The sequence below is a fragment of the Nansenia antarctica genome (genome assembly GCF_963989245.1).
Source record: "Nansenia antarctica genome assembly, chromosome: 3".
Lineage (NCBI taxonomy): Eukaryota > Metazoa > Chordata > Actinopteri > Argentiniformes > Microstomatidae > Nansenia > Nansenia antarctica.
In genome coordinates this window covers 61,619,233-61,637,708 of record NC_137688.1, presented here as the reverse complement: position 1 = coordinate 61,637,708, position 18,476 = coordinate 61,619,233, and the positions used below count along the sequence as shown (strand labels likewise).

At 44.0% G+C, this 18,476-nt stretch overlaps 1 protein-coding gene across 1 annotated transcript; it reads right to left on the bottom strand.

Annotated features, from left to right (window-relative positions):
• Positions 1–4,495: 4,495 nt before the first annotated feature.
• Positions 4,496–16,207, bottom strand: hmbox1b (homeobox containing 1 b; the record flags this gene model as incomplete). The annotated part of the gene is made up of 10 exons (XM_080525264.1): positions 16,153–16,207; positions 9,169–9,729; positions 8,178–8,263; positions 7,910–8,020; positions 6,571–6,724; positions 5,989–6,071; positions 5,562–5,657; positions 5,271–5,365; positions 4,949–5,032; positions 4,496–4,630 (listed from the first exon to the last, which is right to left on the bottom strand). Exons 2-10 carry the CDS (start codon positions 9,726–9,728, stop codon positions 4,496–4,498), a joined length of 1,404 nt encoding a protein of 467 aa, XP_080381390.1. The 5' UTR covers position 9,729; positions 16,153–16,207.
• Between the last annotated feature and the right edge of the window lie 2,269 nt (positions 16,208–18,476).

The following is an 18,476-nucleotide window of genomic DNA, read 5'->3' as shown; positions in this document are numbered from 1 at the left end:
CTCCCTCAGTCACCTGAATGGCTTGTTGAATCCTGTTGAATCTTGTTAAACCGCATGTTTTCCAAAATAGGCAGCCCAAAGAACACTGAACGAATTGCTTTATTTCAGTTTCTGTGTTAGTTGGCTCATCAGAGAACCAAATATGAAAAAGTGAGTTTAGGTTAGGGTGGTTGTGTTAAGGTTAGGGGGTTAGGTTAGGGTGGCTGTGTTAAGATTAGGGTGGTTGTGTTAAGGTTAGGGTGGTTGTGTTAAGGTTAGGGGGTTGTGTTAAGGTTAGGGTGGCTGTGTTAAGGTTAGGGTGGTTGTGTTAAGGCTAGGGGGTTGGGTTAAGGTTAGGGTGGCTGTGTTAAGGTTAGGGGGTTGGGTTAAGGTTAGGGGGGTTGGGTTAAGGTTGTTGTGTTAAGGTTAAGGTGGTTAGGGTCTGCTAGGTTCAGTGCTGCTGATGGTGTGTGTGTGTGTTTTATTTTGCAGATGAGCGTTCGATCTAAGATGCCGACACTTTGTAAACAGACATTTTAATGTGATCATGACGATCAGCAGCTGTGATGTCAGGAGTTACTATTTCAATAAACATGTATGTACAGTTTACCATGTTCTCTCTCTCTCTCTCACACTCTCTCTCTCTCTCACACACACACACACACACACGGCAGTGTTGTCTGTTGTTTATAGTTTAATTCTCTTGTACAGTATATCATACTAAAATAAACACGTTAAACACAAGTAAAAAAAAAAGAAAAAAAAAAGAAACTGTACAAAATAACATCCATAACATCCATATATTCTACATTTTAATTACAGAACAGTCTACTGTCCAAAAAAGGCACTAAATTCTGAAATGGGTAATAACAGTAATTCAGAACATAACTATTGGAGATTGATTACAACAGCATTCAGTCTTTGACTTTTCAGAGTTATATTGATGTTTAATTCTAATTATATTTACTGAGACAGGAGAGACCAGGAGAGAGACAGAGACCAGCAGAGAGACCAGGAGAGAGACAGAGAGTCCAGCAGAGAGACCAGGAGAGAGACAGAGAGACCAGCAGAGAGACTAGGAGAGAGACAGAGAGACCAGCAGAGAGACCAGGAGAGAGAAAGAGAGACCAGCAGAGAGACCAGGAGAGAGACAGAGAGACTAGGAGAGACACAGTATTACAGAAACTTCCTATCTTAAGTCCTAAGTTAAGATAGAAACTTCCTATCTTAAGTCCTAAGTTAAGATAGAAACTTCCTATGTTAAGTCCTAAGTTAAGATAGGAAAGTAGAAGATAGGATTTGTCTCAATTTGGTATTACAGAAGCAAATCCTAACTAACTTTAGGAATCCTATCTTATTTACTTCATCCTATCTTATCTCATCCTAAATATTAAATCCAACGTCGGTTTTCAACGTTTGTCTGTTACCTAGCAACAAATGGTACAAATGGTACAAATGGTATCTTGCGCAACTCCTTTGTAAGGTAGCCTATACTTTGTAACGTATTGTAACGTCCCTATATTGTAAACAATAATATCTTATCTTATAATTATCTTATAATGGATTACAAACAACGACGGGCAATAAACTTCAAGACATTATTATTATTATTATTATTATTCAAACTTCCTAAACATTTTGATACATATTATGTCTGTGTACATTAAAAACTGTAGTCTTCATCACAAGTTAGAAAATGGGTTTGAAATGTAAATGACCAACTGCCACTCCTTGAACAATAGCAACAGAATGCTGTGAAACCTGCACCGCTCCACCACCTGGGTGTGATGTCTCATGGCCAATGCACACGGCGTGCGATTTTGTCGCACCACCGAATTCGATTCCATTGTTTTGAATGAGACAATGCACACGGCGTGCGATGCGATATTGTCGCACGACAACATTCGATTCTCCATTCACATTCATTGGTGTGAATTGAGAATCTAATGTTGTCGTGCGACAAAATCGCACGCCGTGTGCATTGGCCTTCACAGTTAGGACAGCCTAACGGTTATCCTGAAGTTAGGTGACTTTATTTAAGATTTTGTGAAGTTAGGAAGCTTGTGTACTACACTTTTCCTATCTCAAGTTAGGATAGGAACATTGATTTAGGAACAGTGATCTGTAATGGCTTTTTGGTCCTAATCCTAATTACCATGGTTACCAAACAGTTAAGATAGGATATGCAGTTTAGGAAGTTTCTGTAATACGGGAGAGACGAGAGAGACAGGAGAGACAGGAGAGAGGCTGGTCTCCTGGGCCCAGATCAGAATTATCCTGATTCTTTTTTGCTATCCAGGGGCCTCATTTATAAAAAAAAGTACTTGAACGTCATTTTTGACTTGCATGTAAGCACATTTCTAAATGGACGTAAGCATTATTTATAAAACGGGCTGCGCTTGTTTAAAATTGCGTACATACTGCCGTCTATAAGTAACAAATATACTTGAAATTGAACGCAGGTGAATGAGCTTTGTATTTACGCCCTGTGATAGTGGCTTCAATAGGCTTGATTGAGGAGTTGTGCAGCACCTTTGACGAGTTCACACGATGGTAGACTAAAGAAGAAAAACTTTACTGAGGAGGAGATCGACTGTCTTTTATCAGAAATAGACGCGCGGTCGCAAACACTCGCCCCCGAATTCCCCCGATCCCATCAGGCAGGATGCGGCTGAAGGAGGGCTGGGATATACCCGACCGCCTTTATCACGCCTAAATTTAGAATGATTACACCATACAATAGCCTATTGGCATATAAAGGAAGACTGAAATACAATCATAAACATGACTTCCCTTTAAATCTTGAATTAAACAAATTTTCTTGGCTGATAACAACATTGTTAATTTTATTACGAACCTTCGCATGAATTACAGTAGGCAGTGCGGCTCACATGCCTGTAATAACTCCGCATAACCAGTAGGTAACGTGCGTACGTCCAGTCAATACCTGACGTAGAGCTAAGATAATTTCCACAGTCAAATTGACTCACGTTTACATTTTATAAATCACTACTTTGACGTGGTTTTCTACGTACGACACGGGTAAGATAACATTTTATCCAAGTACTTTCTATAAATGAGGCCCCTGGATCAGATGGCTGATTTCCCCAATACGATTCAAAATCAGCCAGATAGATCTGATCCTGGATCATTCTGTTCTGGACCCAAGAGACCAGCCAGATACAGAGGTCTCCTCAGCAGCAGCAGCAGCAGCAGCAGCGCCATCTGCTGGACGTCAGGATGAACACTGTTGTTGTGACTCAATCATTTCATAACAACTTTTTGTACAGATTCATATTTGGCCATTTCATGTTTCTCACACACACACACACACACACACACACACACACACACACACACACACACACACACACACACACACACACACACACACACACAACAGTGATATAATAAAATCATAAAAAATAAAAGAGTTGATTGATTTGATAATAAAAGCATGTTTTAACATATCCTCGTCAATATTTTACAATGTAAGAAGAAAATAAAAACAAAATAATATAATAATATAAATACACTGTCCGTTTGATCTTTAGCCTTGACCCTTCGACCCTAGCAGAGAGCAGAATTAAATATAAACATACTTCAGGATTACCATGGTTACCTAACCCTAATCTACTAGTCAGAGAACAACAGTCTTCTACGCGCTGAACAACCATGTTAGTTTATTACCTTTGGATACGAGCTTAATACCGCCTCACGTCCCAGACCACCCTGACCCTAACCTCTGACCCTAACCTCCCCTGACCCTAACTCTGACCTCCCCTGAGGAGCTGACCCCTAACCTCCCCTGACCCTAACTCTGACCTCCCCTGAGGAGCTGACCCCTGACCCTAACCTCTGAGCCTAGCCTCCCCTGACCCTAACCTCTGAGCCTAGCCTCCCCTGACCCTAACCTCTGACCCTAGCCTCCCCCATCACTGAACACTGACTCAACTGCCCTGGGAACAGCCTGGTGTCCATTTCCTCTCCTGATGTTGTGTATCTGAACACACTGAGGTTCTAATGAAGTTAAAACAGGCTTTAAAAATGTGTTTTTAATTCCAGAAGGAATGAAAGCTCTAGAGTGCAGGATATGAAACACACAGTCCTCCTCTCAGACACCCTCCATCAGGGAGGAGGTGGGGGGGGTCAGGTCATCGGTCCGATGATGGAAGGAGAGGAGGGGGAGGTCAGGAGGTCAGGGGTCAGATGATGGAAGGAGAGGAGGGGGAGGTCAGGGGTCAGATAATGGGAGGGGAGGGGGAGGTCAGGAGTCAGATGATGGAAGGAGGGGAGGGGGAGGTCAGGGGTCAGATGATGGGAGGAGAGGAGGGGAAGGTCAGGGGCCAGATGATGGAAGGAGAGGAGGGGGAGGTGGGATGAGGGACCAGGCGAGGAGGCAGTCTGTGGCCTTGTAGATGGGCTGGGGGTGGCAGGGGGGCTGGGGGGCAGGGAAAGGTGTTGGATAGCTAAGCATCATTTTGGTCTCATGACCGACCCCCTCCCCCCCTCCTCCTCAGTCGTCATCCAGGGCCTCTGTCTTGATGTCGCCCCCGCCAGTGCGGCCCAGAGCCAGGATGCTGTGGTTGACGGCGGCCATCTCCACGGCCAGAGAGATGGGGTCCTGGTGGTCGCCATGGCTACCATCCTCCTGGGGGGAAGGGGCGACAGGACAGTCTCAGGATGGGCTTTACAGTTAACATAGGGGGGGGGGGAGAGGGAGGGAGGTTACCTGTGTAGGTGAGGTGAGGGGGAGGGAGGAGGGGGGAGGGTGTAGGTAGAGAGGTGTGTGTTACCTGTGTAGGTGAGGTGAGAGGGAGGGAGGGTGTAGGTAGAGAGGTGTGTGTTACCTGTGTAGGTGAGGTGGGAGGGAGGGAGGAGGGGGGAGGGTGTAGGTAGAGAGGTGTGTGTTACCTGTGTAGGTGAGGTGAGAGGGAGGGGGAAGGGTGGAGGTAGAGAGGTGTGTTACCTGTGTAGGTGAGCTGGGCTCCAGCCTGTAGAAGCTGAACGGTCTGGCCAGCGGTCGCTTGTCAAAGTAGGGGAGGTCACACACCTGCCGAACACACACACATTAACCACAGATGAACCACTGACCACTGAATGAACCACAGATGAACCAGGACTGCAGGGTCACTCCCTGTCTTCCACCGTAGACTGAAAACCCATCATGTCTTCAGGCTACATCTTGACTGTCTCTCCTAAAGAGCCCCTCTACCCCACCTGTAGAGTTTCTCTAGTACATTAGCATGGTCAAACATTCTGGCCGCAATGCTGTGACCTCTGACCCCTACCTGCTCTGTGTAGTCTCCCCCGTCGATGTCGTCGCTGTTGGAGTGACCTCCAGGACTCTGGACGTCGATGCCGTGACTCTCCAGGATTGTGGCTTCTTGGAAAAACAGAGCACGGTCACAACACACACATTACCCACAATGCCTCACACCACACACATTACCCACCATGCCTCACACCACACATATTACCCACCATGCCTCACACCACACACATTATCCACAATGCCTTACATTACCCACAATGCCTCAATATAGTACCACAATATTAGCCCCTCCCCAAACCCACGTTACCAATATTGGCGCGTCTCTTGATCTCTTTGCGCCGGTTAGCGAACCAGTTGTAGACTTTCAGCGACGTGACTCTCTCCAGATCAGACAGCTTCTTACCTGGAGCACATGCACACACACACACACGCACACGCACACACACACACACACACACACACACGCGCACACGCACACACGCGCACACGCACACACGCACACACGCGCACACACACACACACACACACACACACACACACACACACGTTAAAATACACCACACACACAGTCTGACTTGGTTTCTGGATGACAGCAATGCAGGGTCAGGGTCAGGGTCAGGGTTAGGGTCAGGGTTAGGGTTAGTGTTAATGTCAGGGTCAGGGTTAGGGTTTGGGTCAGGGTTAGGGTCAGGGTCAGGATTAGGGTCAGGGTCAGGATTAGGGTCAGGGCTGACCTGGTTTCTGGATGACAGCATTGCAAGCGTTAGCGATCTCCTCCCTCTTGGCCTCATCGGGGTACTGGTTGTCGTTGAAGTAGCTGGAGAGAGAAAATGGCGTCAACATGGATGACTTCTGCTCTACTAACCGTACTAACCCTGGTACTAACCCTAACCCTCCTCCCCTCCATCATAGCCATCCCTCCACCCCTCCTCTCCTCCTCCTACACAGCCATCCCTCCTCTCCTGCCCCTCCACTCCTCTTCTCCACCTCTCTCACCATCACAGCCATCCCTCCTCTCTCCTATCCTCCCTCACCTCTCCATCACAGCCAGAAATTCTTTCCTCCTCCTCTCCCTCACCTCTCCATCACAGCCAGACATTCTTTCCTCCTCCTCCCTCTCTCTCTCCTCTCCTCCTCCCTCCCTCCCTCCCCCCTACTCCTCCCTCCCTCCCCGCTACTCCTCCCCCCTCCCCTCTCCATCACAGCCAGGCATTCTTTCCTCCTCCCTCCCTCTCTCCTCCCTCCCTCCCTCCTCCCCCCTCCCCTCCCTCCCCCCCTCCTCCCCCCCTCCTCCCCTCCCCCCTCCCCTCCCTCACCTCTCCATCACAGCCAGACATTCTTTCCTCCAGGTGAATCGACTCCCTCTGCGCAGGCGGAAGCTCCCGGGGGCGGAGCTTATGGGAGGCGGGGTCTGCCTCCACTCCATCTCCTCCAGGACCAATGGAGCTGGGCGCATGTTCAGAGTGGCACCTGGGAGAGCCAATAGAGGTAAGTTACACCATTATGACATCATCACTAGTAACGCATGGGCGGAGCGACCCAGGAGGACAGGAGACACACACACCCACCAAACACACACACCTAACAGGTGTCAGGTCAGGTCAGGGTAAGGGTTAGGGTAAGGGTAAGGGTTAGGGTCAGGGTTAGGTTAGGGTCAGGGTCAGGTATCATTACCAGAACTCCCTCCATTGACCATATCACTCCAGTAGTCCAACAACTACATTGGCTCCCCATTAAATTCTGTATTCATTTTAAGATTCTCCTTCTGACCTTTAAGGCTCTCCATAACCTAGCACCTTCATATCTCTCTGAACTCTTCTTAAGCCCAATGCACACGGCGTGCGATTTTGTCGCACCGAGAAATTCGATTCTCAATTCTTTGAATTATTTCAATTGGTGTGAATGGAGAATCGAATGTTGTCGTGCGATAATATCGCATCGCGCGCCGTGTGCATTGTCTCATTCAAAACAATGGAATCGAATTCGGCGGTGCGACAAAATCGGGGCCGTGTGCATTGGCCTTAACTCACACTCCCTCCCGTAGTCTCAGATCCCTCTCTGCCACCTAACATTCTGGAACTCTGTCTGTCTCCTAACATTCTGGAACTCTCTGCCACCTAACATTCTGGAACTCTCTGTTCTCTCCTAACATTCTGGAACTCTCTGCCACCTAACATTCTGGAACTCTCTGTCTGTCTCCTAACATTCTGGAACTCTCTGTTACCTAGCATTCTGGAACTCTCTGCCCCCTAACATTCTGGAACTCTCTGCCACCTAACATTCTGGAACTCTCTGCCACCTAACATACGTAACATTGACACTCTCTCCACTTTCAAATCCAGCCTTCAAATACACCTTTTCACAATGGCATATTTGGTTTGACCTGCTGTACGTTGTTTGTAGTTATATCTGACTTTGCTGTTTTTATCCGACTTTGCTTTGTTGATTTTATAATGTTTTGACTGTGTTAAAGATGTTTTGGTTTTAACTATGTCTTGTAAGGTGTCCTTGAGAACCTTGAAAGGCAACCATAAATAACATGTATTATTATTATTATTATTAGTGTCAGGGGTCTGGTCAGGGTCAGGGGTCAGGGCTAGGGTCAGGTCAGGGGTCAGGTCAGGTCAGGGCTAGGGTCAGGTCAGGGATCAGTACCTGGGGTAGTCTTCTCTAGGTGGTACCAGCGGTAGAACGCTCTCTTCTTCTGTTCGCTGAGGTCAGAGCCGTGCTGCAGCAGCCAATGAGAGATACGACTCTGACTAATACCTGGAACACACACACACACACCCACACCACACACACCACAAACAAACACAGACACACACACACACAGATCAGGCAGGAATGTAAAGTACCTTTGGGGACATGGCGGGTTAGGGTCAGGGCTAGGGTCAGGGGTCAGGGTCAGGGTCAGGGTCAGTACCTGTGACCTGTGCCACCACCGCCTGGGAGATGCGTCTGTTCCCCAGGAACGCCTTGATCTCCTCCTTCACCACACTGCTGTCCCTCCTGCAGACACACACACCTGTCACTGTGTGTGTGTGTTTCTGTGCGTGTGTGTGTGTGTGTGTGTGTGTGTGTGTGTGGTGTGTGTGTGTGTTTCTGTGTTTGTGTGTGTGTGTGTGTGTGTGAGTGAGTATGTGTGATCTTAAATGGTTGTCATGCATATAAAGGGCTCTACATATGTAGGCATGATCGAATCGTGGATCTGATTTCAGAGGGTGTAATTTCCATATTCAGGCCTGCTGCAACGCTGTACAAGCACTCCACTGTAAAGCCTAGCATGTTCAGTCTGTGTAGTGACGATTCAGAAGTGTTCTCTAACATTTTATCAAACACCCCCCCAATGCTGTAATTGTCAATGAAAATCACAGAGAGGTGCTCATTCTAGAAGTTGGCTGCACCTTTGACCATAGCCTAGAGGATCTTGAAATACCAACAGCTGGAGCAGGCCATATCACAACTGGGTTACAGATGTAAACTTTTAGTTTTCATATTTGGCATCCTGGGCCATGTTCATAAGCTTGTTGTCAGAGGCCTTCAAATGGCTGGCCTATCTAAGAGAAGGGCCAAACAGTTTGGGCCAATACAGCAAGTATTGCTCAGTATCTGCTATTATTGGTAGCCGCTCAATATGGAGAAGGCGGTGCTTCTTGTACCCATGAGCTGGACACTGTCTGTTTTACAGTATTGATACTGTATCTGTCAATCCACTGTTATCATTTGGTGTGAATAACATCCTATGTGTAGGCATAACTGGTTGTCAACTCAACACTATTGTAACTGACTGTTTTCATAAGGTCAAAATGCACTGATAGTATTTATGTCCTTTAGATATTGTACATTTATGTGGACATAAATAAAGCATTTAAAATGTATGTGGGGTGTGTGTGTGTGTGTGTGTGTGTGTGTACCTCAGCAGCTCCTCCACCTTGTCGTCTACGTCTAGCTCCTCCTCCGTCGCCTCGAACCCGAAGCCTCGCGTTCCTGCCGCTCCGTTGCCGGGGTAACGGGGTGGAGACAGCTTGCCGTTGGGCGTGGCCGCGAGGCTGTCGCGCCCGTTCATCGCCATGGCAACCAGCGCCACAGGGGAGGGCGGGACGGCGGGGCCGGGGGGCGGGGAGGTGGCGTAGCTGTTGCTAGGCGACGTGGGGAGGTACTGGGTTTGAGTGGTGGCTGAGGTCCTGGAGTGGGCGGGGTTACAGGTGGCAGAGGCAGTGTTGTTGTTGTTGTTGTTTGTTGTTGTTGTCGTGGCGACTGCGCTGCTGTTGGGGTCGGGGGCAGAGCTGCAGCTGGCCCCGCCCCCTCCGTAGGAGGTGCGCCGGCCAAACTTGTCCCCGTGCGTCCGGTCCAGACGCTCCAGGGTGGCCAGCGCCTGCAGGATCTCCTGATTGGTCAAACCGGTCCGACGCAGACGCTGCAACAGGTCGATCTGCTCGATGGTGAAACGAGGCTCGTCTGTGTAGTGAGACATGCTGGGGGGGGGAGAAAGACAGGAGGAGGGAGAAAGACAGGAGGAGGGAGAAAGACAGGAGGAGGGAGAAAGACAGGAGGAGGGAGAAAGACAGGAGTTATTGGGCTATTAGCTGACTCTCCTCCAGACCACTGCTCAGAGCTACATTCTATATACACCTATATATATATATACCTCTATATACTTATATATATACACACCTCTATATAATTATATACGTATATATACTTATATACAGTTAGGTCCGGAAATATTTGGACAGTGACACAATTTCCATAATTTTGGCTCTGTATGCCACCACAATGGATTTTAAATGAAACAATCTAGATGTAATTGAAGTGCAGTTTCAGCTTTAATTCAAGGGGTTGAACAAAAATATTTTCAATAGCACTTCTTTGCCTTAAAAAACTCCTGGGTTGCTTACGCAGTATGTTTTGGGTCATTGTCCATCTGTAATGTGAAGGGCCATCCAATCAACTTTGCTGAATTTGTCTGAATCTGAGCAGACAGAATATCCCTAAACACTTCAGAATTCATCTGTCTGCTTCTGTCTTGTCACATCATCAATAAACACTAGTGACCCAGTGCCATTGGAAGCCATGCATGCCCATGTCATCACACTGCCTCCACCGTTTTTTACAGATGATGTGGTATGCGTCGGATCATGAGCCGTTCCAAGCCTTCTCCATACTTTTTTCTTCCCATCATTCTGGTACACGTTGATCTTAGTTTCATCTGTCCAAAGAATGCTCTTCCAGAACAGGGCTGGCTTTTTTAGATGTTTTTTGGCAAAGTCTAATCTGGCCTTTCTATTCTTGAGGCTTATGAATGGCTTGCACTTTGGGGTGAACCCTCTGTATTTGTTCATGTGAAGTCTTCCCTTTATGGTACACTTGGATAATGATATGCCTACCTCCTGGAGACTGTTCTTCACTTGGCTGGATGTTGTGAAGGGGTTTTTCTTTACCATGATCCTGTGATCCTCCACCACTCTTGTCTTCCATGGACGTCCAGATCTTTTTGTGGTGCCGAGCTCACCAGTGCGTTCTTTTTTTCTCTGAATGTACCAAACAGTTAATTTGGCCACTCCTAATGTTCCTGCTATCTCTCTGATGGATTTTTGGGTTGTTTTTGCAGCATAAGGATGGCCTGTTTCACTTGCATTGAGAAGTCCGTTGACTGTTGTGCGTATACAGCAACAGCTTCCAAATCCAAATGCCACACTTGGAATCAACTCAGACCTTTTACCTGCTTAATTGATAAAGAAGTCACACTGACCCATGAAACAGCTTTTGAGTCAATTGTCCAATTACTTTTGGTCCCTTGAAAAAGAGGGAGCTACATATTAAAGAGCTGTAATTCCTAAACCCTTTGGATGTGAATACCCTTACCCTAAAGCTGAGATTCTGCACTTTAAGCCCATATTCATTATATAACTGTAACTTGAAGACTTGTAAGGATCATGCATTCGTGGAATGAGCAACACAGCTTAATGTGTGGGTAGCGGCCCAATAATATTTGCCAAAATCCCCTATATTCTTCTGCTGGTATTCACTCTCGTTTTGAGTTGCTTGGTGGATTGGATGATTGCACTCTCCCACAGTAATAAGGAAAAAACAACACATATTGGCCATTTTTACACTTTATTCATTTTACACTGTCAGGGACCTCAGTAGCGTGTGGAAGATCCATACGCAGTCACAACAGCTTGCCACCTCCTCCTCATGCTGGTCATTCCTCAACCAGGATTTGCCGCAAGTCAGCCAACATGGTTGCGTTGGTCACTCTGGCACGTACAGCCCAAGCTGATCCCACAAGTGTTTAATTGGGTTGAGGTCTGGATTCACGGCAGGCCATTCCATCCTCTCCACTCCCAAATTCTGGAGGTACTCTGTGATGATCCTGGCTCTGTGGGGGCGAGCGTTGTTATCCTGGAGGATGGAGTTAGGTCCCAGATTCTGGAGATATGGGATCGCCACTGGCCCCAGAATATCATTCCTGTCAATTAGGTGCCATTCAGGTGCCAGTCACACACCTGTGACATACACCTGCCAGCACTTGAAGCTCAAAACGAGAGTGAATACCAACAGAAGAATATTGCTGAAAATGGTGCTGTAGAACTGTTGTATAAAAGCAATATCACTGCGGCCTCGTACCTACGACCGAATCACAGCCGTGCTGATATTCAGTATAACAGCACTCCCTCTCGTGTGATATTGCTTAAGTATAGTATGGTATAGTATGGTATGGTATGGTATGGTATGGTATAGTATGGTATGGTATAGTATATTATACAACAGTTAGTTCTGACCAAGTGATTTGATTGGACAAGAGGCATTCCATGAATGCCGATATACAGTATAACGGCACTGGGACTTTTAACTATATGTACTAGCCGCCGCACAGGTGTTCTATTAAATGACAGTTTAAAAAGTTACTGGAGACCATCCACTGAGAACAGGAAACGATGGAGCAATGTACTATCTGATGTCAACTCGTCTGAATTGCATTCACACCAAAGCGACTGTCAACCGAGTCATATTTCACTGGTAGCACAATAAATGGAAACGTACAGATAAATGTACACAATACAAAGTAGCTAGCCTGCGGATGTTTGTGTTCAGGTTACTAGGCAACAGTCCAGCTGAAGTTCAGTTGCAGAACTATTTTTTGTTGGCGGAGCCAAAATAAATGATTCAATAAACAAATAAATCATAATCTGTTGTCGCTTATTACTGTTAACTAATAAATGGCGCTGTAGAACTGTTGTATAAAAGCAATATCACACTCGAGGTCGTGCTGTTATACTGAATATCAGCACGGCTGTGATTTGGTCGTAGGTACGAGGCCGCAGGCGTCTCGTGTGATATTGCTTAAGTATGGTATAGCATGGTATGGTATTGGTTAGGGTTAGTATGGTATGGTATTAGTATGGTATGGTATGGTATGGTATGGTATAGTATGGTATAGTATGATATGGTATAGTATAGTATGGTATGGTATAGTATAGTATGGTATGGTATAGTATGGTATAGTATGGTATGGTATAGTATGGTATGGTATAGTATGGTATAGTATGATATGGTATAGTATAGTATAGTATGGTATGGTATAGTATGGTATGGTATGGTATAGTATGGTATGGTATGGTATGGTATAGTATGGTATAGTATGATATGGTATAGTATAGTATAGTATAGTATGATATGGTATAGTATAGTATGGTATAGTATGATATGGTATAGTATGGTATGGTATAGTATGATATAGTATGGTATAGTATGATATGGTATAGTATGGTATGGTATGGTATAGTATAGTATGATATAGTATGGTATGGTATGGTATAGTATATAGGGCTGCAACGATTAGTCGACACAGTCGACGACGTCGATTACAAAAACTCGTCGACGTGGAATTTTAGCGTCGACTAATCGTATATATATATAAAATTAAAAAACTTTTGTTTTGTTTTGTTTTGTTTTGTTTTGACGGGAGCCATGCAAGCCATTAATCAGCTGGGTAAGTTTTAGCTAACGTTGTTAGCCAACTGGCTAACGTTATATTGTTAGGGTCGTAATGTTTATGTTAGCTTTACTGTTACATGTTGGAAAACAACGTCTCATGGACAGGGCTGTACATGCTATGAGCGTTTGTGCTATGAATTTATTTGCTCTGTGGCAAGCGTGTGACAGACAGAGGCGCTTGTATGTAACGTTACGTAGCAGGGGTTTTCCATGTTGAAGCCAGGAGAACGCGAGATGAAATGAAGTGAGGGGTGGTCGCTATTAAAATACCAGGTAGTCATGGTGGATGATCATGAATGATGCTTGATAAGTGAATGCTATTTCAATTATGTTGAGTCCACCAGCGAGCTGTCTGTAAGATAAACAGCGCCAAGCGTAGCCTACTAACGTGAGCTGTCTGTAGTCTAGCCAGCAATGCTAGCTAGCCAATCAACTAGCTCTGTGAGCAGCTGTAGCTTGGCGTAACGTTAGGTTAGATAGCTAGTTAAGCCGGATTTATGCTTCTGCGTCACCATTTACGCGCAGCGAAAAGCCACACGACTAATCGCGACTAATCGCAAAATAATCGACAGATTAGTCGACTACCAAAATAATCGTTAGTTGCAGCCCTAATAGTATAGTATGATATAGTATGGTATGGTATAGTATGGTATGGTATAGTATAGTATGGTATAGTATGGTATGATATAGTATGGTATAGTATGGTATGGTATAGTATGGTATGATATAGTATGGTATAGTACAGTATGGTATGGTATGATATAGTATGGTATGGTATAGTATAGTATGGTATGGTATAGTATGATATAGTATGGTATGGTATGGTATAGTATGATATAGTATGGTATAGTATAGTATGGTATGATATAGTATGGTATGGTATAGTATGGTATGGTATAGTATAGTATGGTATGGTATAGTATGATATAGTATAGTATGGTATGGTATAGTATAGTATGGTATGGTATAGTATGATATAGTATGGTATAGTATAGTATGGTATGATATAGTATGATATAGTATGGTATGGTATAGTATGGTATAGTATGGTATGGTATAGTATGGTATAGCATGGTATAGTATAGTATGGTATAGTATAGTATAGTATGGTATAGTATAGTATGGTATAGTATGATATAGTATAGTATAGTATGGTATGGTATGGTATAGTATGGTATAGTATGATATAGTATAGTATAGTATAGTATAGTATAGTATGGTATAGTATAGTATGGTATAGTATGATATAGTATAGTATAGTATAGTATAGTATAGTATGGTATGGTATGGTATAGTATGGTATGGTATAGTATGATATAGTATAGTATAGTATGGTATAGTATAGTATGGTATAGTATGATATAGTATAGTATAGTATGGTATAGAATGGTATGGTATGGTATAGTATGGTATAGTATAGTATAGTATGATATAGTATAGTATAGTATGATATAGTATAGTATGGTATAGTATAGTATAGTATGATATAGTATAGTATAGTATGATATAGTATAGTATAGTATAGTATGATATAGTATAGTATAGTATAGTATAGTATAGTATGATATAGTATAGTATAGTATAGTATGATATAGTATAGTATAGTATAGTATGGTATAGTATGATATAGTATGGTATGGTATGGTATAGTATGGTATAGTATGGTATAGTATGGTATAGTATAGTATGGTATAGTATAGTATGGTATAGTATAGTATAGTATAGTATGGTATAGTATGATATAGTATGGTATGGTATAGTATGGTATAGTATAGTATGATATAGTATGGTATAGTATGATATAGTATGGTATAGTATAGTATGGTATAGTATAGTATGGTATAGTATGATATAGTATAGTATAGTATAGTATAGTATAGTATGGTATAGTATGATATAGTATGGTATGGTATGGTATAGTATGGTATGGTATAGTATGGTATGGTATGGCATAGTATGGTATGGTATAGTATAGTATGATATAGTATGGTATGGTATGGTATAGTATGGTATGGTATAGTATAGTATGATATAGTATAGTATAGTATAGTATGATATAGTATGGTATAGTATAGTATGATATGGTATGGTATAGTATAGTATGATATAGTATAGTATAGTATAGTATGATATAGTATGGTATGGTATAGTATGGTATGGTATAGTATAGTATGATATATGAATGAATGAATGAATGAATGGTCTTTATTGTCATTGCTATAGTACAGGTACCAAACAACGAAATTTAGGAGGGGTGGCTCCCCTAGTATAGTATGGTATAGTATAGTATGATATATGAATGAATGAATGAATGAATGGTCTTTATTGTCATTGCTATAGTACAGGTACCAAACAACGAAATTTAGGAGGGGTGGCTCCCCTAGTATAGTATAGTATAGTATAGTATAGTATGATATAGTATGGTATAGTATAGTATAGTATGGTATGGTATAGTATAGTATGATATAGTATAGTATGGTATAGTATAGTATAGTATAGTATAGTATAGTATGGTATAGTATAGTATGATATAGTATGGTATGGTATGGTATAGTAAAGGGTTAGGGTTAGTAAAGGGTTTGTAAAGGGTAAAGGGTCTGGGTGTTTAGTTAAAGCTGCACATCGGAGGAACGCCCAAAATCAATGCAAAAAAATGACTTCAAAGTCACAAACCAGAAAGCCATGCAATCTAGCTAGTGATCTAGTTACCTACAACTAATAAAGTCAACCCGGTCTTCTGGTTCCGTGGATACCTGTCTTAACTAGACCGCCTCAGCAGCCTGACACCTAACCCTGCCAACACAGGACTACCTGTCCATCAAGACCGCATCCAGAACTCTAACCCAGGCTAATGGTAGCTAGCTAGCTCATCTAGCATCAGACATCTGATAGCTCACCTTCCCCGGGATCTCTGTCCAGCTGACCATCTAATATCCCAGCAGCGCGTCGTCTTGGAGCAGCAGGACCCTGGGCTGCAGAGCGCAGACAGCTCGGCTGCAGAGCGCAGACACACCGCAGCGCCCGGCCTCTGCTGTTTAATCAGAGGCGGACTGTTTTGCCTTTGTCTGACTGACAACAGCCATATTTGACACCAACACCTTTAAGATGGATTGTAGATGAATGGGGGTTGTAGTTTAGAATGTTGCTGTCGTGAGTAACACGCATAGGGAATTTTGACGTGTAAAACTACAAATCCCATTAGACAAAACGCGATGCGACTGAGCATGTGTTCAATTAGTCAAAGTTGCGTGCAGTTGCGCAGCTTCCTATAGAGATGAGTCTATAGGCTGTGTTCGGAATAGCATACTAGCATACTACTCATACTAGATATGACGTAGATGTTGAGTATGTAGTGCGTTCACACTGTACAGTAAGCGAGATTTGAGTATGCGAGAAATTTAGTATGTGAGCAATTACTTCCGGGATAATTGAAGTCAGTTACGATGGACACTTTTGGCATACTAGATCCCCAAAATCCATTTCGCGTCCAGGGTTGCAGGGTTGCGTCCAGGGTTGCCAGATGGGGCGGGTTACTGCCGAATGGGCTACTTGATTTTGAGGTTCTAGAAAGTTTAGGCTGTAAATTGTCAATCCCGTCTGGCAACCCTGTGCGCTTTCAGCCTCGTCAAACTGCATACAAACTTGTCATACAGCTTTTGTTTACATTGTCCGATAGCCTGGGAACCGAAAGCTTGCAATAAACATAGTTTTTTGCACATATTTGAGTGTGCAGATGCTGCTTTTTTGCACTCTATTTGATACTCTTCAGTTGCAGCACCCCAGCTAAGTCTGATCACGGATGAGCGGTGGTATTTTCACTATACTGGGAATTAACATGGTGAAATGCATTCTTAGACCAGGCTAGTCATCATGATTACAAATATGCCACTTGAAATGCATGAAATCCACGTTTATTTGTGTCTTACACACATGTTTGCCTAGTATTTGACTGATTGTAACCCAATCACGAATGATCCCAGTATTGTCGCTTCAGACGGACAAGTTGGTTGTATTGTGCTTGCTGCAACACAAATATGTTATTGCTCATATATATTTATTTTAATCATGTTCTTTTACCAACTGCTAAGACAACAATATAGTAAACTAGTTACTTGAGCTAGCTAAAGATATTGGCCCCCCAAATCATTTTACAACTTGTTGTAATTATGTTACAATGTTTCTGTCGAACTCGCGCACACTGGGTGCAACGTCATAAAGGGACCAGGTAATTTGATTGGACAAGAGGTATTCCATAAGTGCTGATCAGATTTCCAGGGCGAATTTTACGAACGCAGCTAGCGAACAGAAGACGCAAAAAATCGTCAGATCAGATATATAAACAGGTTATTTTGGTAAACTGGACACATTTTGGGAATATATGTGGTTACTTTCTCGCCTGAAAACATATTAAAACTTCATAAAATGACATGTTAACACTTCAGCTTTTAGCTAATGGAGGTTTAAAATGGAGGTTTAAATTCGCCGCTCCCGGCGAAATGCATTCTGGGAGGCAGTATGCATACTGTGTAAACGGTCGGCTGGTTTTCGCATACTGATTGAATTTAGTAGGCAGTATGCAGTATATACTCATTGAGTATGCTAGTATGCAGTATGCTAGTATACCATTCCGAACACAGACTAACTGTCCTGTCTGCCACTGAATACACATCGAACTAAGCCTATAACTGTAATCAAAATATACCGTGTGTGTGTGTTGTGTGTGTGTGTGTGTGTGTGTGTGTGTGTGTGTGTGAGAGTGTGTTTGGAGTTAAAAAGGGGTCCTCATATCAGCTGTGCCATGTAAGAACTGTTCTGGGTTCCATGTTCCATGTTCATCAGATTCAAGCCCCTGTTGCTCGCCTACATGGCGGCAAAAGGAAACAGTCCCTCCCTACTGGCAAACAATGGTCAACCCCCAAACCCCTCAGCCCCCAAACCCTAAACCCCTCAACCCCAAACCCCTGCCCGGTCACTCCGCTCCTCCACCTCGACTGGTCGCCTGGCCTCTACATGGATGCAGCAGTCACGTTTCTTGGTCACGACTTTTCACTGTCCTGGCGCCCCACTGGTGGAACGAGCTTCCCACTGCTGTCAGGACTGCAGTCACTACCTATCTTCTGCCGTAGATTGAAGAACCGTCTCTTCAGGCTACACCTCAATTGTCCCTCTTACAGACCTCATCATCCCCACTACCCCCTGTACAGTTTCTCTACTATACTTT